The sequence below is a fragment of the Lagopus muta genome, chromosome Z, assembly GCF_023343835.1.
Source record: "Lagopus muta isolate bLagMut1 chromosome Z, bLagMut1 primary, whole genome shotgun sequence".
Taxonomy (NCBI): domain Eukaryota; kingdom Metazoa; phylum Chordata; class Aves; order Galliformes; family Phasianidae; genus Lagopus; species Lagopus muta.
This window is the reverse complement of record NC_064472.1, coordinates 55,923,813-55,945,544: the sequence shown is the minus strand read 5'-3', so window position 1 is coordinate 55,945,544 and position 21,732 is coordinate 55,923,813. Positions and strand designations below refer to the sequence as shown.

The 21,732-nt window shown below is 39.9% G+C and overlaps 1 protein-coding gene across 9 annotated transcripts in view; it reads right to left on the bottom strand.

The window, feature by feature from the left end:
* Window positions 1-622: 622 nt before the first annotated feature.
* NRG1 (neuregulin 1) overlaps window positions 623-21,732 on the bottom strand; it is a 452,833-nt gene continuing 431,723 nt past the window's right edge. For 6 of the 9 annotated variants that reach the window (XM_048931065.1, XM_048931059.1, XM_048931062.1 and 3 more), the window contains 7 exons: window positions 21,249-21,307; window positions 15,653-15,676; window positions 10,952-11,054; window positions 7,965-8,091; window positions 6,760-6,890; window positions 6,065-6,268; window positions 623-1,726 (listed from right to left, as the gene is read on the bottom strand). In XM_048931065.1, the coding sequence (XP_048787022.1) occupies window positions 1,075-1,726; window positions 6,065-6,268; window positions 6,760-6,890; window positions 7,965-8,091; window positions 10,952-11,054; window positions 15,653-15,676; window positions 21,249-21,307 (1,300 nt within the window). In that variant the 3' untranslated portion in view covers window positions 623-1,074. The remainder of the gene's footprint in view (window positions 1,727-6,064; window positions 6,269-6,759; window positions 6,891-7,964; window positions 8,092-10,951; window positions 11,055-15,652; window positions 15,677-21,248; window positions 21,308-21,732) is intronic. The other 3 variants (XM_048931061.1, XM_048931058.1, XM_048931060.1) reach the window with 2 other exon arrangements.

Below are 21,732 nucleotides of genomic sequence, written 5' to 3'. Positions count from 1 at the left end.
ATTTGTTTTCCAGCTAGATCTCTTCCTTGCTTCATTACAGATATCTGCTATAATATTTCCCCATTAACTTAAACTAATATAAATCTTTTTTTTTTCTTTTTTTTTTTTAATTTTTTTTTTAATTTTTTTTTTTTTAGATTTTAAATAGAGTATTGGGTTCAAAGCCTCAGCTAACCTATACCCATTTTCTAAGGGATAACTAGAACAATTAATATCTGGAAAATAATGAAATGGCAGTTCTTAGTGATTACAAGCTGACCTTTGATTAATAATATATTTGGTTTAAAATCACAGTATTTCTTTCTTTCTATAAGTAACATTACTTAATGCAGGTTTTTTTTTTTTGTTTGTTTTGTTTTGTTTTGTTTGTTATCCTGCTGTAATTAATAGTAGCATGCTGTTGGATCTACTATTACCCCAGTGCTCAACGAAGCAAACCTTTTGGCTGACAGAGAGCAGACAAAACTCTTTTCATATACGGAAAGCAAATAAAATGTCTTATAGAAGAAAACAGGCTTTTTTTCATCATTTTTTCAGCTTTTTTTTTCTTTTTCTTTTTTTTTTTTATTTTTAACTTTTTTTTTTCTTTTTTTCTTTTTTCTTTTTTCTTTTTTTTTCCTGGTGAAGTGGATAGGGTGGGAGTGCCATAACAGGGCTTTTTGACCTGGGGATTCCACAACAAGCAAATGGGGACTTCTGCAATTCTTGTAAATCATACATCCAGTTATTATAATGCAGTGCACAAAAAAGCCAGAACAACTGAGGCCTAAAAGATTTTGCAAAATACTACGGGACAGCAATCATTGTAGCTGTACAAAACTTGCTCTCAACATAACATAACATAAAGGCACCATTGATATCTTTCCCCATTTTGGAAATACTGTAAAAAATTGCTACATATGGCACATAACACATTTTTACATACGTATACTTAATTTATAAAAGTTTCTTTTTCCTCTCTTGTTTTCTATCAGCGGAATTGCTAAAATAAAATAAATTGTTTAATTTAAAGGTGGAATACTTCATTATATAAAATAAAGTTTTACATGTGAATCTATGTGTTTTGTTTATGTCTTATACAGCAATAGGGTCTTGGTTAGCTATTACACTGGACAACCTTGCTTGCAACTCTTCTGGTGTGGAGAAGCGATTTGCTGGGTTAGTCCTGCTCTCAGCCAGCCGATATGCAGCGGCTGGCTCCAGACTAGTTGCCATGGGATTTTGTATGCTAAGAAATGGTGTATCCTCACCTATTCTTTCATCTTCTGTTTCGCTCTCAGAGCTAGTGCTCTGAGAGCTTGTGTCGGAGTCCACTTCTACCCTGCTGGAAATATGGCCATTGGGCTTTGTTCTTTTCACCCTCCGGCTGTTGGTGAGTTTCTTTGGAGGCTCCTGTGCTGGTTCATACTCTTGTGTGGTCTCATACTCCTCATCCTCCACTATCCTCAGAGGACTGGGTGGCAGACTGTTGCTCTCATGGGTGGGATTGTTGTGGAAGGAGTTGAATTGCTGAAGGTGGTTGTCGTACTTCTCACGCAGCCGCGGTGGTGTCACCAACAGCAGAGGTCTCTCCTCATCCATGAAGGGACTCACCGCCACCGAAGGGATGGAGATGGTCAAGCTGGAAACTGGCGGTGACATTTCAGATGGAGGGGACTTGGGAGAAGTTGGAGTGTGGAAATCAACAGGTGACATGCGAGCTGGTGTGGTCATAGCTGAGACATACCTGACAAAAAGAGATGGGAGAAGGTTGCGGACACAAGTGGGGACACATGAACATGGCTGCTCATATGGGCTGTGGAGAATAGCGCAGAGAACCACTGAGGGGCCTCACCATCCTCATGTACATCCTTAGCGTTCACATATTCTGTTTGCTATCTTACATCATATGAGCCTATAAAACCTCTGATTTCTGGAACTATGGTGAAAAATGCTTTGAAGCAGTAGGAACAGAGCAAAGCCCCTAGAACTATTCACCTCCAAAGATCCAAGGAGATACTGTAAATTATTTGCCAGAATAATTTCCTGGAATGAACCCAGGAATGAGAATCAGAAATATGGTAATAGCCAGAAACAAAATGGATTTGCAAGTATTTTCTCTCTGCTGCACTCACTTCTGGTTGAATCTGGGGTACATACAAATGAATAACAGGAAAGAAGGGAAGGGATTTGAGGGACAATCCTCTTGCAGCTTCACCCTCTTCTGGCAACCAGACTATCTCAGGCTAAGGAGGAAAGCAAATGCTGGACAAAATCAGGAGGCACATTCTAGTGAGAGCTTTGTGCTGCTCCGTGCAGCTAGCCTTCCTGCCAGGCTGGTCTATGTGCAAAGAAGTATGACTGGTCAGTGCCTGAGGCAAGCCCAGGAATCCAGCATGAGAACTAGGATGTTTAATTACAAAGGTGGACACTAGAGAGCACAGAGCCTCAAGCATTTCAAAAGCAAGTGGCCGTTCCTCATCCCAGCAAGCTGCAACAGGCACTGCATCCATCTGAGCACTTGTTAAATCACCTCCACATTGCAGCTGTCTTACAACACTGCTTCTATTTTTAAACAACATAGAATATCTAAATGCTTCTTTCTTTTTTTTCCTTTTTTTTTTTTTTTTTTTTTTTTTGTTAAATGATAGTTTTTGACTTGGTGCAGTATAATCCTTACAATTTTTACTTTGGGTTTTGCAGAATTAAAATTATTATTATGTTTCATACGAATGTCATTATTACATATTAGCTTTTTTTTTTCTTTCTTTCTTTTTTTCTTTTTGCCTATTTTGACTGTATCCAAGCTTCAGACAGGAGGCTCTTGTCATAGCTTCATAAGTCTAAATTTGATGCATTAGCTGTCCTCGCCTGGGAACAAATGCTGGTAGAGAAGACAGTGTGGCTTACTGATAGTGGTTGCTCTGCAAAATTTGCACTTGTTCCTTCTTAAGTTTTTGTAGGATGGAGTGTAGTCAAAAGTGATTCAAATATAAGAAAGTGAATATATGAAAGTGAAGCTCTGGTGCTGCAACACTGCTTTTCTCAAAGGAAGAGGACTTAGAGCTTATCTGGATCAATGGAGCTCTGTGTAATGCTATGAAGTCACACTGATTCATGACGATCAGCCTGAAACTTCCTGATTGATGGAGCAATGTCCAGCATGACATTTTGCATGGTTTGGATCTGCTTTTTGGTCTTATCTTGTGTTCATGTGCTTGAGTTTCCGCTCTGTCCAAACTTATCTCCTTCTCTTAGATAGGCCGACTGAGACAAGTTATATGGCTGTGGTTGATGAAGTTTATTTGTGGTTTATTAATCTGAGTCCAAAAGTACCAAAATAAATCCGAATCAAACTTTCTTATCCAACTTATGACTCAGTTTAACATGTTCCTGTTGTTTAAAACAAAGAATTATTGGAAAAGAGAAACCAGTACAGACACTGAACAGAAGTGATAAAGTGGGGTAAATCTGTTTCAGTAGAAGTACATGATTTACATCAGCTGAGGAACAGGGAAAAAAAAATAAATCTGGAATACATGGGAATTAATCAAGCTAGTTGCAAATGAGAGCAGATGGAAATTAATAGGTCTGTGCACTGAATGAATGAAATCGTTATTTATTTCTCCTTGCATTAGTGAGCTTTTTATCTCTTTCGCTTTTTAAAATAGGTGTTGTCTGAAAAACTGAAGCCTTTCTACCTTTCCAGCTGGTACAGCTTTGACACACTGGAGTTTAGCTGATCTGGTACTGTTAATGCATTTAGTTAAAAGTGTTCAGTGCAATGTATGTGCACACTTTCGTCAGTGTAAATTACTCATGCTGGTGTGTTACGCATTCAGTGTTCCTGGCGCAGTTCCACACAATATAATTGTATAGCACTAAGAAGCTGCTGTCCTCAAGCTAAGGTGCAGGTGCTGAATATAGGCAGCTATAGCCCATCCTGAAAGGAAGGTTAAAAGGTGTTGGATTTATCCAGCTTTCTGGCCAACCATACTGGCTCAGTGAAAAGGGATTAGAGTGCATACACATTCAGCCAATTAACCAGTTAAGTGCTGGTAACTTCACCATATGGTCCAGCTTGTCATGCAGAGATGGCATTTTACCAGCCCCATTCCTGTCAGATGGCTAAGGACTTTACAAAATACACATGCTTGAGGCCTCTGTTCATGGTCATGGCATGGTATACAACAGTAGAAAAGGGCCACACAAAAGAGACCCTCGAAAGTCTGCTTCATTTCATTTCAAGATTGTGAGGGAGCCGGGGGCCTGGAGGACGGATGCGTACAGGCTTGATTTGCTAATTCAACATTTGATTGCTTCAGGAAGTCATTTGTCAGCTCATATGCTCCTTGATGTTTCAGAATAATTTTTAGTTGCAAATAACTCTAATTTTCTCCCTTATATACACATGCATACAATCCATCTCTCAGAAATCATCTGCCACATATTTCCTGCTTGCTAGAAATAGAAGAGGCCTAATTGAAAGCCTGGGAACTATTTTTGCCATGCCAAATTCACAACCATTTCAGGTGCAGACTAAGCCACCGGTGCATGGTGAATTATCACAGAAATGTTGCTTGATTTCACCTGTAGTGCTATCTTGAAGAAACGCCATCATTGACAAAACACTTTATTCATTCTCTCTGAAAACACCTCCTTCTCCCCTACAGTCTATTCAGCATGTGTTAGGGTGTGACTTCACATGTCCAGGGCCATCAGCATGGGAATGCTGAATGACCTGTGCTTCTAAGCATGTATGTTCAAATACACAAAGCTGCATTACATGCCGCCGGTGGTCACGTGGCAGTGCACCCCGCTTGGTTCCTAGGTCGGGGACAGTGCAGTGTTTAATACCATAGGTCCTCATCCTGCAAAGAACACATCAAGCTTCACCCTGCATGAGTGATCCCACTAATTTCAATGGGGTTACTCACACAGTTAAATGTTAATCCTGAGTAAGCACTCAGGGACTGGGGCATGGCTGTTTATGTTAGGTGAGCTATCTATTCTGAAAACTGAATGGGATGGCAAATACCAGGTAAATTTTATATAAGAGAAACATTTTGTTGACCTTTGTGGCCTACAAATTATGCGCAGCCCTTGTCTTGTGGTCCACTGTCCTGCTGCTAAGCAATTGTTCTTTGTGTAGCAGCAGTACCACTGAAATGGCTTTTGCTGTACATGCACATTCATTTTTCTGGAAACCACAATAAGTCTCATACACAAGTTAGTCTCCTTGTGGATTGCCTGGCTGCATTTTTGACATGATGGACAACCCATGATATCAAAGCTCCATGTGATTTCACAGTGTTCAGAGCATTGGTCTAGTAACCATTTTTTTTTTTCTCTTCAGTCTTTGATTACTGGGAGAAAAGCCCTCTTCAAATGTCCTGTTTTTCCTCAGTCCTTCTGCTTCTCAGCCTCAAACCCAGAAACGTTTCTCAGTAAGAGTTTTCTTACAATTAGTACACTTTAAAGCAGAACTTAGCTATTGACAAAATCAGTCTGCCAGAAAAAAAAATTACTTTTTTGTAAAAAACTTGAGTAACTATGTCTCTGGCTACTCTTGATCTAATAATGACCTCAGTTCTTATGGTTTGCAGTTTGTGTTCTTTGCTTTTATTTAATAAAACGTCAAGAGGAATTTTCAAAAGAGATAATGGGTTTAAGATCTGGAATCCTCCAGAAAGTAGGTGGCGGGTGAATATCTGTACTCTTAGAAGACTTGTCACTCTCTTAAGGTTCAATACTTTCATTTCTCCCCATCTTTTGTGTCCAATAAAATTCCTCAGTAATCAAGAATCAGTCAGAAATCCATTTTTACCTCACATTGAAAATTTCTGAAAAATGACTTTGATGGTGCTAATTCAAATGTGAACTGCAACTATAAGGAACAGAGGTTGGAAGGGAAGAACTGCTTTTCCAAGACTTCAGACTACTACCAAGGTTTCCATCTTCATGAAAGAGGGAAGGTATGCCCTACATGAACATCACTGTTGGGTTTCCTCCTATGATCCCAAGCTAGGAAACCCTCAGGGAGACCCTGCCAGCTGGAAGCAGTGAGGTAGATGGTGAGTGGTACCTTTCACTGTGAGGAGAGTCTCGGTAGGAGTCAGGGGTCTCTCTTGCATGCCGGAGGAAGCTGTTGCCTTCCCGTGGCCCACCAATGCCATTGAGACGGCCTCGTGGGCCTGTTGGGCTGGTGTGCCTGCTATTCTCTACTGAGGAGCTGACGAGCACGGAGTGGCTTTCGGAGAGAATGCTTTCAGTATGGCCATTACTCCAGCTGGAGGAAAGGATGAAAAGGGAGCAGTGTGAGATGAGGAGAAGTTTAATCAGTGGAAAGCAAGGATTCTGATGCAGCTCTGGATGTGCAGCACAGCCTTAGGACTGGTAATTTTTTTTTAATTATAGGAATCCATGTACACTGACATCATTTTTCATGCGTGGGTAAAGGAAAGAAGGGCATTCCTGTCTCCAGTAGTGGAGACCGTTCTTTAAAACAAAAGAGCTGTCACTGACATCAGCATATACTGAAATTAGCCCTAAAAATATTGGAATGGCATTCAGTTAACAAAACACTTTGTGAATTCCTGGGAATATATTTATCTAGGTGAGATGACATAGTCATAAAATGAAAATACTGTAAGTGGATCTTAGATTTTTTCCTTTTTTTTTTCTTTTCCTTTCTTTTTCTTTTTTTTTTAAACATCTTTTCTGTTTCACTGCAACAACAGAATGATAGTACAGGTCCTGTTTCACTTTCCAATCTAGTACCTGTGGCTAGGGGTCTGGGTGACTGTCGTGGAATGATGTGTTGTTGAGGTGTAGTGGCTTGTGGAAAACGAGGTCTCTGTTTCTCGCTCAATGACACGTTCACTGGAGATTATGTTTTTTGAAACGTATTGCTGTAAGAAAACAACATACAAATGTCAAGTTTACAAAATGGAATTTACAGCACATCTTCAGACATAGTTACGTACACAAGAGCACAAACTTCCTCACCCAAATACAGGCAGAAAGTGCACTAACACACTCAAGCACTTTCATGTACACATATCACATCTAAAATCAAAATATAAGGAAAGAAAATTAGAAAAAGGCTACATCATAATCAGGCCATAAGCAACATACATATGCAGGAAAGAAATGAGAAATCCTCAAGGACAGAGACCTAGAAAGGTAATCCACACCTGGTACCAGATGTCCGATTGACAAGACAGCAGTAGTTAATTAACAGCGGCAATTGTTCATTGAACTATAGGTGTCTGGGCAAGAAATAGCTATTTTCAGAGCCAATGGTTGCAGCACAAGGAATGACTGATAGAACGACCCAAAGGCTTGTGAGATGGAGCTGGAAGCTCAGTCTCCTGAAATAAATGCCTAGAGCCCTACTGATCTCACCAGAGAGGCTGTTACTGTAGGAATCTCCATTTTCCTCAAAGTAAACTCCTTGTTTCCTCTCTCTTAAAAATCTGAGCATGGATTTAGTTTTTTTGAGGGGAACTATTACAAGCTGTGCTCTTCTAAAAATGTGTCTTGGCCCCAGCCAAGGCTAGCAGCCTTAACAGAACCAGGAGCTTGGATAAAGGTTTAGATGCTGACTGGCTCACTCCACATTGTGCTCTGACAAAAGGCAAGGGGATATCCGTGGATTACTGACCCAAGCCACATATCCCCAGCCAGTGTATTGTCTAGATGAGAATCTCACTCAGACTGTTACACAAGAGGCTGCTTTTTTTCCTAACTCATCACCAATTTTTCCTCTTAAGCTGCTGCAGAAGTTGCCAAACTCTTTCCACTCTGTGTAAAATGCCTTTCATTGCTGTTACACTGGAGTGGAGAACTGGAGTGGGCATCACAAGTAGCACTGCTCCTTGGAAACGCACAGTGTTGAGGAGCCTGAAGTGTGAATTCACATTGTAGATGGCAGTTGCTATGGCACTGGCAAACAAGGCTGAAATGTGGGCAGCAAAACCTACATTCACCAGCTGGACATTGTCTGGTGGTGGGTTGGGGTGGTGAGGCCCATTTGCCATGTTCATCACATTGTTCCTCTCTGAGCGAAGGCTCTGCCGAAGGCGGTCATGCAACTTTTTCCTCTGCTTCCTGTACACAAAACATGGAAATGGTTTTAATACACAAAAGCAAAGCAGCTGCATCTTTCAGCACGACGACGATGATGATAACAGTAATATAAATACTCTTTCTTGCCAGAACTTTCCCCACTGCTGCAAGATTTCAGAGTCACTTCTAAGATCACAGCACTAACTGCACCTGGAGCTGTGGGGACCTGCAGCAGGGAGAGATGTGTGGGCACCTGTCCAGCAGTCAGCAGGCCACAGGGGGACAGGAAAATGTGTAAGGGAGAAAGAGGCCATTTCCGAGCCATGCCCTGTCTCAGAAGAAGCTCTTTGCTGCACTCCAAAGAGAAGGAGGAAGGATTTTAACCACATCACCTTGCCACTTGCCACGATCAGGCTTCTGACTGGTCTCTGCTACATAGGGAGCTGCCACCCTGCACAGGATAGCCTCCACATTAGGGGCCTGCCTGTGGCTGTCAGCAGTAGTGGCAAGGCGTACCAGCAGCCTGCTTTCTGCTTTCTCTTTGGCTTTGCCTTTGTTTCATAGGCAGGCTGACATGTCTAACAGTGGCAAAGTTTAAAAGCATTGCTAAGATCGGGGCTAATTTGTAATACTGCAGCCACATATTTTTTTGTGGGATTCATATCCCTACCCCAGACTTACCCCTTGCACACAGACATGTTAAAGAAGTCAAGAGTGCAGAGAAAGCCTCAGAAATAGTACCAAGTGAGTAGGTGTATGAGGTACACTTGAAACTGCAGCCATCCTGGCAGCTTCTGGAAAGTTTCATTGCAGCAACATCAGATTAACTGTAGAACTTAGTGATTACCAGGCAGATGTGAGGGTTGTTAATTCATTCAAGAGAACCATCAGTATTTTCTGCTTAGATCATGGCCTTTGGCTGATTCAGACACTCCTATTGTGCTTTATTTTCAGCTGCTCCTTCCCTAGTTGCTGATCTTTTGAGCGCTCCTCAAAAGAACTTTTCAGGACACTGCTGTGAGCTGACAGCAACAAAACTTGCAGCATACTAAAACCTGGTGCTATGAAGGCTACACAGAATGCACTAAACACCAAAATAAATGATCAGGGAGAGTGTTATTCAATTTCAAGCTTAATTTATCCCCAGTTTTGCTGGAGAACTTCCACCATCCTGCCACAGAATCCAGGAAAGTGAAGGGAGGATGCAAGCTGCAATACACTGCAGAGCGCATATGACCTTGGCTATGGTAAGAGCTGAAATACTTTCAATTCCCTAAGTCCCCTGAGTTGGTAGATAAAGTGAGTTTTTGAGAGATCTTCATTTCAGTGTCAATGGGGTTGATATCCTGGCACTTACTGCTTTGGAATCTACCCCTGTGATGTATCCACATTACTTCCCAACTTCAGTGATCATTGTATTTTCATTTTGTGGACTTCCATGTGTGCCATTTGTCCTCTAGTAAAAGAATACTAGCTAAAAAAACATATTCCTCCAGGAAACTGAGGGGAAAGAATAACGAGAATGCTAATATGTGCTTCACTAATTCTGAAGAGCCTTTCCTAATGCAAATGACTTGCAAACAAAGCTTTTCTGAATTGGGACTCAGTGCCAGAATATGTTGCCTTAGCGTTTGACCAATAGTATCTCTTGCAAGGAGACCTACAAAATTGAAGCCATTTAATTTTATTTGATATGTTTTCCTGACACCATCCCAGAATTTCCACTAGGTTTTTGTCTACCAGGAAGAAATGGCCTGTGGGGGATATCTAACTGATAGCGGTCTGGTATCAGCAATACACTTGGAGGACCATGAATGGCAACTCACTTTCATTTTAACTAGTTGTCTTTGAAAACACTTCAATTTTGGCTAGCAGTGATTGCCAATATCTAGGACTGACTGTGACACAGCATCCACTATGGGAGTATTTTGTATAGAAAACCGTACCCGATTAAATGTTTATTTAAAGTCTTGGAGATGCCTTAGCTGATTTCAATGAACTCTGGACTGCAAAATATTTTGTTTAGCTACCCTGGTTTGGCTGTTGCCATTTCTAAAATGAGTAATTGATCTGATTCTTTATTTATGTTCAGTGGTTCTCAGTTCCCAGCTGACCATTGGTGAAAAGGTTGTGGGTAGATGCGTGTAGCTGCACTCATTGAAGGGGTAAATGATCTCCCCCACCCCAGGCTTTTAACACATTCATTATTGGTAGACCTTGCAAGGAAAACAACAACCCAGTTACTAGACAGGCCTTGTAACAGTAAATCTACATGCTTATACAAATGATAAGGGTTTTCTGTGTTTTGGTGTGAAGATTTATAAGGACAACCAGAAGTTTTGGCAGCACAAATCCTGCTGATTTTTAGTATAATTTATGGTCCACAATTTCTTGTGCATGTTCAGGAATCACCCCCAGTAATTCACAGAGACTCAAGGAATGCATTAAAGCATCTACTTTTTCATTGGGAACACTTTCACACTTGGTTCTTTGGCCTTTGCTGTTTAGTAACTCCTAGCACTGTTAATCTTGTTCTTGAGTATAAACAAACTAGGCTGATCTTTAAAATTTACTACTGGCTAGCAACATGATTCCACTGTTGGAGTTTGCTCCCATCCAGGCAGGAATAAACATGAGTGTGTGATAAATGCATTACAAGTTGATGAGTCAGACATGAATGATGAGAGATCTTTCAGATACCTGTCTTATTTTTGCATTGCTGATTGACATGGAGAGCTGAACCCTCCTTGTTTGAACCACAGATCCTGATCAGTGGGCTGTCTCTTCAGTTCAACTCTGGAAAAGCCCTGTTAAAACCTTATGCTTAGAGAAGTAGAAGCTACAGAGAAGTCAACAGAGAAGCCCTGATCAACAACCATAGATATAAAAAAGAAAAGTTTACTTGGTTTTGCAGTAGGCCACCACACACATGATGCCAACTACTAGAAGAGCAATGCAAATGCCAGTTATGGTCAGCACCCGTTTCTGGTACAGTTCCTCAGCTTCTAGAAAGGGACAAAAACAGAGAAGATCACAACATGGAGGATGGCTTGGCAAGGAACACATTGTCAACAGCTGACATGCTACATACCACTGCACAGATTCACACAGCCACACCAAAGTCTACCACACTTCAGGCATACTCATTAAACTGCAAGGTGAACAGGACTACACTGTAAGCTCTTACACAATATGAGGGATGACTGATCATCCATAAAATTACAGTCAAAAGTAATCTCTTTTTGATTAAGTCAACAAGAATAATATGTAAGAGAAAACATCACAGTTGACAAACACTCAGCATTTGCTGGAATTAAGAATGCAACACACTAATGTAATAACATAAATCTGCAAATGCTTAGGAAGTTTTGCTCTGCAAAGACAGCTGAAATGAAGGCCAGTTTTATAGACCTTTTAGATAAATTTATTTTCCTGGTATCTTTTTTGGACTGCTTTCATAACCAATGTCCCTCTGCCCCCATGCCACCTGATATCTCAGTTGTCTTTGCAGGAGAGATTTCAAAATATCTTTCTACATTTGAGACTTGAGCTTGGCTTGTAATCATATTACCATTGGAAATGAATATATATTTTGAGCTCTGGTCATAAGTTTCTCCCACGCCCCTCAAAAAAAAACAGCAGTATCAGGAACAAAATGTGTCTTGTATCAGAGAAATGTTGCATTTTAACTTGTCCCTCCTCATGGCTAGCTAACGAGCTGCTCTATCTAGAGTGGCAACTTGCTTAGAGATGAGAGCTTCTTGCTGATCTCATTCATGAGACATATTTTACTATTATAAAGATGTTAGTAGCACCAGTAATGTTTGGATTGGATCTACTCTTGCATTCCAGCCTTGATCACTCTTGGCAGAGAGCATCAGTGCGTATTGTACAGGGGAAACATTACATAAGAAGTTCTGAAATGGAGACATGCATTCTGTGTTGACACAAGAGACAGCTTTTATGAATGCAAATTTGCATTCCTGTTTTTAGCAGAAAATTGTGTATCTGGCTTGGGTTTTTCCTCAAATCTTATTTTTGACAGTCCCAAAAACCTGCCCCGGAAAATTTGGTCTAGCATTAGGTCAGACTGCAGCACTGACCACAGTTAGAACACCAACAGGTGATCACAAGTAAATGAACAAACAAAAGCTGCTCAGTTTCACACTACTATGGGGATAAAAGTCAGTATTACTCCTACCCAGAGGGACTTAACAAGAACATAAAAGATCTGTGGGACAATTCACCAGGTGCTACAAAGAAGTACCTCTACATGCTGGTCCCTCACACATACTGTGAGTCTCTGTCCAAGCTCAGCATCTCCTAAATGCTGACCTGAAAAAAGCTTAAAGGAGTTTGGGAGATAAAATTATATTACGGAATATAATACTTCATCTCAGAAATGCAAAATGTACCAGCAAAAGAAGGTACTTCTCCTGTCAGCTTAGGAGAAAACCCTCCTCACTGTGGAGGGAATATTCATTCTACCAGAGTGTATCCTGTCCTTATTTAGTTCGGTTTAAAAATTGTAGGCACAAAGGTGCAAAGAGCTCAAGACTGGGATTTGTGACAGCTCATAGGACCACATCTATTTTCCTTTCTGGGAAAGAAAGGAGGTCAGGGTGCTGCGACTCTGAGAAGGAGAAGCAAGGGATTAAAATCCTGGAATTTGTGTGGAGTTTTGGATAACAAAGGTGATTGCCATCTATCCTAACTGCTAAGAAGGCAGTGGGATTGCTGAAGCTTTTATTTCAGAGATGTGGTTTCAGTCACTGTAATTAACTTATCTAAAATAACTTAATTAATTTAATAAATGTTGTGGCCAACTGTTGATGCATGGCTGGGTGCCAGCACAGATACTACCCAACATCCAGAGCTGAGATTTTCAAAAGATCAGCTGAATGTCAGCCTTCCAAGATTTTCCAGTCTCAAAGCAGCTACTCACTGCTGAGATTCAGGACAGATGGCAAATCTTCCATGCAACAAATCACCAAGTGAGAAGAAATCTTCATTTCTCTGATACAATACATCTTCCCCTAGAAATAGTTCTTCCTACAAGCCAAACCCACTGTAGACCAAAACACCAGCAAACAGGTCATGAGCACTGTCAGACAAAATTAATAGCATTGATTATTAACAAGGGAATGGGGAGAAGAAGTGAGTTTGGTAAAACTAGGATGCTGCAAAAATGTATTAAAGAAAAAAGATAATAACTCCGAGAAAGTAAAAAAAGGGAGGGAGGAAAAGTCTGAATATCCAAATCAAATGAGGACAAAAAGAGGAAGGGGAAAAACAGGGAAAGACAAGGTTAAAGGGTTGAGAAATCAACTGCAGGCCTGGCACAGCATGCTTGATACTGGAAAAAAGAGTGAAGAAATGCTCAGGGACGAAAAAAAAAAAAAAGGCTGAAGCAGAGTCTGAAGGGATTTCTCATACAGCATAACTCCTCACCTAGGCTAGTTAGTGGCACTTGATCCCCTTCCCATTTATGCCCCTTTTGAAAGCGCTTATTAGTTAGCCATGGAAATGGTGTATTACAAGAATGTCACAGGAAACAGGAGAATTGCATTAAGCAATTTAGGGGCAAATATGAAATGCTTTGAAGCTACTTTTTCTTTTCTTTTCTTTTCCTTTTTTTTTTTTTTTTGGTCATGCTGTCAGCCATTAGCTTGTGAAAGCAAAATGAATAAATACATTTCAACCCATTTTCCTTTGATGGGAAGGGAGAGGAGGAAGATTAAGTAAACAGTGGAAAGTCTGCTTGGTTGTTTATACTGGGGATAAACTGCACTGACTCAGGAGGGTTGCTGCAAGCAAAGGCTGTTGCAAACAAGCTGGTGATCACTTTGCTAATGCTGTCAGTGGGCTGAGGCTTGCTAAACGTGTGAACTCTCCTGGGCTTGCATGGAAGGAGGGTGCAGTGAGGGAACCAGGCTGTGGGTAAAGCTGTGAGTGATGCTTCTCGTACCGCCACATCTGCGGGTTTGTGGGTTTCTGAGGACCTGCTTTCAAGGGCCAAATCCCACACCTGTTAGAGCTAGGACAACCTAGCCAAGTGGGATACACACGAGCAGCTCTGCTGCCATGCACTTCCCAAAATGGGAGGAGAAGCAGATCTCCAGAAAGTCTGGCAGACCTTGGTCTTCCCCAAGCATTCCTGAATGTCTGTAGCAGTGGCACCCACAGCCCAGAGGCCTGAGTAGGCCTCTTGAATTATTATACGATTCCTTGGTTATAAGACCTGAAGATATTAAATCCCTCTATGTGCAGCCCTTCAAACATACTCACTATGTAACTAATTTTACTTCACCCTAATTTATATATAATTGATAATGTCTTAAATTTGCTATATTTTAAAACTTTTCCAGGTCTCTAGTGTTGGTTTTCTTTTTTGTTTTAATTTTTAAAGAATTCGGTTCCAAGAGATGGTTCCACTGGTACTGAAAACAAGGTTTGCAAGTTAGTTTTTTTTTTTTAAAAGGATTTTAATGTAATTTCTCGTATGTTAATGTAGCCTTGTGTCTTCCAATACAGTTTAGTATTTATGACTTAGAATTAATATTATCTTGTGATAATAATAATAAACAGGGTTGTGAGAGATTGTTTAAATTTAGATTTGTTATGGTTTCTCCATAGTTCACAGCTAAAGCTAATGACATTTTATCTGGACATTGTTAATAAGAATATGAATTAAAACTGTATGAATACTATCAATGCTTAGTTCTTCTCACTTGCCCAATAGTTTTAGGAGACTCCATGCTAAACTTGACTGAATTCCAAGAGTTAAAAGAGTTAAAGAGATGCATTATTCACATTCCTGATCACTAAATGTTAGTGGCGTAAGTACAGTCTCTTCATGAAGAGGACCTGAAGATGTGTTTTTATTCTCTTTAAGGTGTATCACAATAATACTACCCACTGCCAAAGTTCTTGGTTTGGTGCAATTGTTGACTTTGTTATAAATAATACTGAAAATATCTGCCAATTTCAGGATCTGTTTACCTCCTGCAAACCTTCGTTTAATCTCCTAAATAACTTTCAGTTCAGTGCTCATTTACTGACCTAGAAATGTATGTATACATGCATATCATTCAAACCTGTGTATATACATCCTATTTACATACCTAATAGTGTGTTTACACATAAAACTTTGCTTGGAAATCAGAGCTCAAAGCTGAAAATTTGCAGAAATTTAAGTGCCTATAACAGTACATCCTTTTTTATAGACTAGTTAGTCACTTTGCTTAATGCTTTCAGTGTTTCTGAAATCAGGCAACTGTAGAACTCAGGAAAAGTAAATATCACAACCAGTCAAAATTACATTGCAGAAAAATGAACATACACTATGCTGAAATTACTTGAGTAATTCCAGGATCTCCTTAGATCTGGAATATCCTATTACTATTACAATTTTAGTGAACTGATCTCCACTAACATTTTGATAAGGGCTGTTGTTATAGCTGTATGATCCCTTCTAAAGCATAAAGAAATTGGTTAAGAATTGAAAAGGGGAGGTGGAGGGAAAAAAAAAAAACAACAACAAAACAGGTTTTATCTCTCAGGCTCTAAAATCTGCAGGCTATAAGGAATGATTGGTCCATACCCATAAATTCAATCCCAAGATGCTCTGCCAATGCAGAAAGTTGACAAAAAAAAAAGAAAGAAAAAGGAAAAAGTTTCAGAAAAGAGCAATACACTGTACTCAAAAAACAAATCACATATTAGTAATATGGCTTTTCTGTGTCTGCATATGAAACAGGACAAAGGGGCATGTGGTCAAATGAGCAGTGCTTGTGAGCCCCTGTGAGCTACGTGACCAGAGCTTCTGTAAGGATTACACGCCAAAACACGTATAGGGTATCTGAACAGCCACAGTGTAGTGAACACAATGGGAACCATTAACCCTTAAGGATTTTACTGAGATGAAGGGAGCTGTTGCTCGAGAATGCCATGTGAAATGGCTGGATGTTTTCAGATGGGAGCATTAGGGCACAGGTTGGCTTACAAAGAGCAGTGTTCCCTGGCAGATGGGCTGTGTGCAGCCTCAGTCCCTGCTCTCGTCCCTCTTGTGTGGTTCCTTGCTCTTGTCAGTCGCTGCCCTGAGGTGTCTGGGACCACTTGCTAGGAAGCAGGATCCCTTCTCAGCATTGCAAACTGACTTCAGCAGGGCTCTTATCTCTGGAAGAAAAGGAACTGGTCCTTTTTCCTTGCCTTCATCAGAATAACCCATTGGCTGGCTGTATGACACAAAGGATGCAGGGGCTATTGCAGTTTTCACCAGATCACCTGCCAAAATTAGCACTCCCATGTCCTGGTACCTCCATCCTCTGTGTGCTCTAGGAGATCTTTCCCATGGGTCATAGCTCCATAACCATAGCAGTTCTCATTTACTTTGTCTTTGAATGTGGTGCAATTTAAATTCAATCCTAATTATCTGATCGAACGGATTTTTGTACACATCAAGAATGCCAATTCTTTCCTGCCAATCAGTAATATTTTAAGGGTTAAGTATGCTGGAATCCACCCAAGTCTCTTCCTAAAGAGCCATTTTTACTTGCCTACATGAACACTGCTAATGATATACATTAGTTACATAGAAAGCTTGGTTAAGTCTTTGATAAAATGAATGACATGCCCATGCATATATATTGCCATATTTATGCTTACTTATATATAAAATTCCTTGCCTGGATGTAATTTAATTTGGGGGGAAGTCATTCATATCATGCAGTTTCTATTTGAAATAATTCAACGGGAAATTGGTACTTAGAATGGGAATATATTCTGGCTGAAAGCCCTAATGAGAAAACATGCTGAAGAAACATGCATCACTTATTCAAACCTAGATATAAAATAGCTCTCAGTTATCTTTTTTATCCCTAGCTACATTGTCTAGACATGATTAAAAGAAAGCAGAATATCCCAGCAGTTCTTGTTTTATAAACAGGTCATCAGTTTTGATCTTTTCCTATTTAAATCAATATTGCTACATATTTATTAGACACAATGTGTTTTTTATCCACTATTTGTCCATGTAAGCCAAAATGAAAGGCAATTAATTATTTTAACTAATTGTTTTTTATTTCAGATGTGATTTTTGGTGGAGCCAAATTGGAAGGAATAAAGCTTGGAATGCAGGTTTTTCCAATTAAGTGACTTACTACTGCTGCTCACTGGATATACTGGTGTCCAGTGCCTGCAGAATATGATGCCAGGAAATGCTGCTGCAGTATACAGGTTTTCTACAACTGCATGCTGCATTTATGACAGCAGTACCACAGCCAGTAGGCAGTCATGATTTTGGAGAGGCTGTCCCACAGAATTAGGAGCTTGGTAGCCTTGGACATAGGGAGGGCTGCATGAAGGCATTGCACCTGACAATGGGACCAGACCATTTGGATCAACTTCACGTAGCTGCAGAGTTCTGAGAAATACTGAACTCTCAGAATGGCAGAAAAATGGACTTAAGAAGATCTGTAGTTAATCTGTAAGAAGATCTGTAGCCTTATTCCTCCTTTAATTTCTCAGCCAAACACATCTTGAGAGTATGTGGCAGAGTTGTCTAAAAGAAATTTTCCACTGACCCTCTTGAGGCGGCCCTCTTGCTCACTTAACATGGCAGATCTGAAATGATCACAAATTAAACTGGTGTCTCATGTTGAAACGCTGCCTTCAGGAGTACAGGGACTACATTCAGTTAACTCTTGAAACTGCCTGTACTATATGCAAGTTGTTCTATGTCCACAATACATGTAGAAATATTAGCAAGTGAAGAAACAAGCCATCAAGACCTTTGAACGAGATCCTTGGCCCATCTGAGTTGTTCAAAAGGACAAATAGTTTACCTGTGATTATGCTTTAAAGAAGTGCCTTCAGCTTTTTATTAATTCAAGGTTCTGCTTCGTTTCTTAGTCCAAGGATTGTTCTGCATTAAGAGTTGGTATGAGAGCTACAGAAAAAGTACCCTGAACTTTTGAGACTAATTATTACTTCTGTTTTCCTACACTTACTTTACCTCCTTATCTTCAATCAAGTGAATGTGAGAACACTAAAACACAGCAAGTACATCTACATGGAACAGGTATTTCTGTAACACTTCTGTGGGCCATCTTCTTATATTTTACAGAACCTTGGTGGCCCATGAATCTTCAAGTCAAAACCACTGCAGCAAAAAGCCTTCTGGTGTTCTGGTATTTTCTGACATTTCTGAGTGTGGCACAAACTGGCCAACAGTCTTAAGTCTTTGAAACTTACCACCTACTATGCGTCTCTCACATATGCCCTTCCTCATTGGAAAAGCTTTTGGGGAAAATACCTGGTAGAAAGTGCAACTACTGTGCTCAAGGAAAGGATGTTAAAGGATCTACCAGACAAGCTTCCACGATGAGAAAAACTAGGACCACTTGCTCTTGATTTTCCTTTTGTTTGCAGTGGTGGGAAGTATCAGGGGAGCAATTGTATAGCTGCAGTGCTGAAGATGACTGTGTCAGTGAGGACCCTAACAGCCATCACTTCTTGGCTGTAACAGGATGTCCTAGTTTTGCAAAGCTGGAAGCTAAGGTACAGTCAATATACACGTGCCTTTCAGCAGTCTCCATCACTTAAGCTGTGCTTAAATTTCCACTGTCAAAAAGGAAAGTCATTTCTATTGGGGAAGTTTTCTTAAAAGGGAGGTCCAGCTAATATCCTGTATTTCTTTTCGACCTCTTTTTAGTGCACCATGATAACTACCTACTCAAGGGCTAAGGAAATCACTGACAAGATAAACCACTGAGTTTTACATCCTCTTGGGGCTGGGGATTTTCAAAATGTTGAGCATCAGCTCAGTTCTGATCCTGCAAAAGGCCTTCTGCAAATAACTTTAGGACTCTTCAGGATCCTATAACAGACTTCGGAAGCTAGCTTATTCTCAACAGCCTTAAGTTAGTGAGAGTTCAACAGCAGGCATACTTGACATGGAAACAACTTCTTTCTAAACAAAAAGAAGATCCTTCTGAAATCAATAATGGCTAATGACTTCATAGTTGACATACACATTTTTGTTTCCTCCTGGCCCCGATTTGCTCTGCAATTTGCAAAAACTGCATCAACAGAGCTAAACTGAATCAATAACCTGCAACACTTGTAGGTGCAAAATATGAGAGCCTGCTTTTTAGCTCCAACTTTTGCCTGAAGAGAATTTCCAATAAAAGCTCCCCTTACATTACATACTATGTACTACATTCTTGCACGTCTGCATTGGGTGCAACAGTAAGAATGCTTCCTCACTGATCTTTTTCTGGTTAAATATGTGTCCTCACTAGATACTACCAAAAATGTCATTTTAAGATGTAGCGACTTAAGAAATCTGAAGTTATAATGCAGATGCAGTGTAGACTTCAGTGCCAGAGTCCAACAGTAATTGCCTGAAGTTCTAAGACTATTATGGATATGTATTTGCATGCTCTTTTGCCAGTGCATTTCAAGGAAAGTTGTACTGGACTGGCTTACATACATACACTCCTGCTGCAAGGCAAGGGCATCTATGCCTTTATCATGTAGGCAACTTCAGAAAATCTCAGGTTGGTGTCAGCTACCCAAAGATGCCTTTAAAAATCCCCATCAGTTTTAGGAATCTGAAAAACTAAGGAGCAGGGAAAATACATCTCTCTCTCTCTCTCTCTCTCTCTCTCACTCTCTCTCTCTCACACACACACACACACACACACAGACACTCTTTTCTAGGTAGGAAATAAGTCTACCATATAGTTCTTCCACATTTTTCAGGGCAAATTCAACAAATAATGGATCTTATATTTATATTGCATCTCTTTTTAAAAGGTTCTTCTACAATGAGAAAAATTTAACTGTACTTTTCATTGCAATACACAGAAAAGACCATTTAAATCTAACACTTAGTAAACTTAAACACTGCAATAGCATAAAAATTCTTAAATCCATAGTTACCAGAGATATTTTAAAAATAACTCACACTAATAAAGCATTTAAAACTGAGGGATAAAATACAGACTTCGATGTTAGAAGGTCGGGTCTCCAGTCAGTGCCCATGGGATTTACATGGGTAGCTTCCATGATGGGTAGTATGAATTATGAATGGACATTTTTCATCCATCAGTATAAGAGAAAACCTATGCATCTCTTCGGGCTCCAAAATGTCCAGCATTTGCTAACAGCTCTTAGTTCTATGTACTAATGGAAATTAAATTACCTATAGTCTTTGAAATCTTTCCATGCTGGCATGCAATCTATAAAAAATATTTCTTAAAATAGTGATCTTAGATCATAGTACATTCTGATGCCAATGACAATTAATTATAAAAAGTACTCATGCATTAAAATGTAGGATCTAGGCAATTTTCTTATATGTTACCTTTGACTTCGTTATAGGCAATAAGACAATAAATGTTCAGTGTACTTTCTGTTTCCTCACTGGCAATTAATAACGATTAATCCATTCTTCCATGGGAAAACTTCTAAGATATGACTGCAGTGCTAGCAGTGGTCTGATACAGACTCATCTGTGAGTGTGTGTGCTACACTTATTTAGCCAATTAATCTGGCTCTGAAATACTCAATCTCCTGCACCTGTTACCCACAAATAAATACGTCAGTTCCCATTGTTTATGCCATCTCTCCCCCTTTTCTTCTTCCTTCTGTGCTCTCTTTGCCCCGAAATTTGGACAATGAGAAGAAAGAGCACTTTGATCCTGTTCAGAATGTGCTTCTTAGAAATGATGTAAGCGTATCAATTGCCTTTAAATTGTTGTTCTGAATATAAAACTCATATGTAAGTAGTTCATCTACCTACCCCTTTATTGAGTGAGTACTGCTCTATATAAAGTTTCATATATAGAATTTTATATTTGTAGCAAATAAAATGACTTTCAATATGTCATTTTGCACTTTGTCTGCTTGATGTCAGTGGGATGTATACACCAAACCATTCAGTGTTAATTTCACAGTGTTCCTTATTTTGCATTTCCCCATAACCTCAATGCCAAACAATCCAGGAGAGTACTGCAATTGCTTTTCGTTACCATGTTCATGCAGCAAGCAGAGACGATCAATATTAGGCCTTAGGCAACAAATCTAGTTAAGGATTAAAAAAAAAAAAATTGGAGGAAAGATGCAGCGACAAGAAAGCAGCACCGACTGAGCATGCGTCTACTGCGGCACAGACAGAAAGGTAGTGGACGTACTGTAGAAGCTGGCCATTACGTAGTTTTGGCAGCGATCACCAGTAAATTCATTTGGGCACCTGAGAGGAAAAACAAACAAAAAAAAAATGGTAGAGAAAAAAACAGAGAAAAGAGAAGAGGTGAATATACGCTAAGAAAGAAGCTCCGTCAGTGTGAACTGATACGACTTGGTGAGTTCACTTTCAGAAACCGTATCTCGGTTTAGCGTGTTAAAATGGCTCAAGATGTTGAGAGCAACTCATTTGCTCTGCAGAAATGAAACAGAAATCCCCCCCGAGAAAAAAAAAAAAAGCCAAAACCAAACCAATCCAGATCAAAGTGTATTTCGAGATGTGAGAGAGAAATTCACCACTTCAAATTCCCAAATTGCTTTTAGGATGCACTTTCCACAAGGCAGCGAGGACACAAGATCTGTACATCACTCATCTCCGTGAGTTTGTTCTTTTAGAGTAGCACTTTACAGCAGTCTCCCAAACAAGAAAGC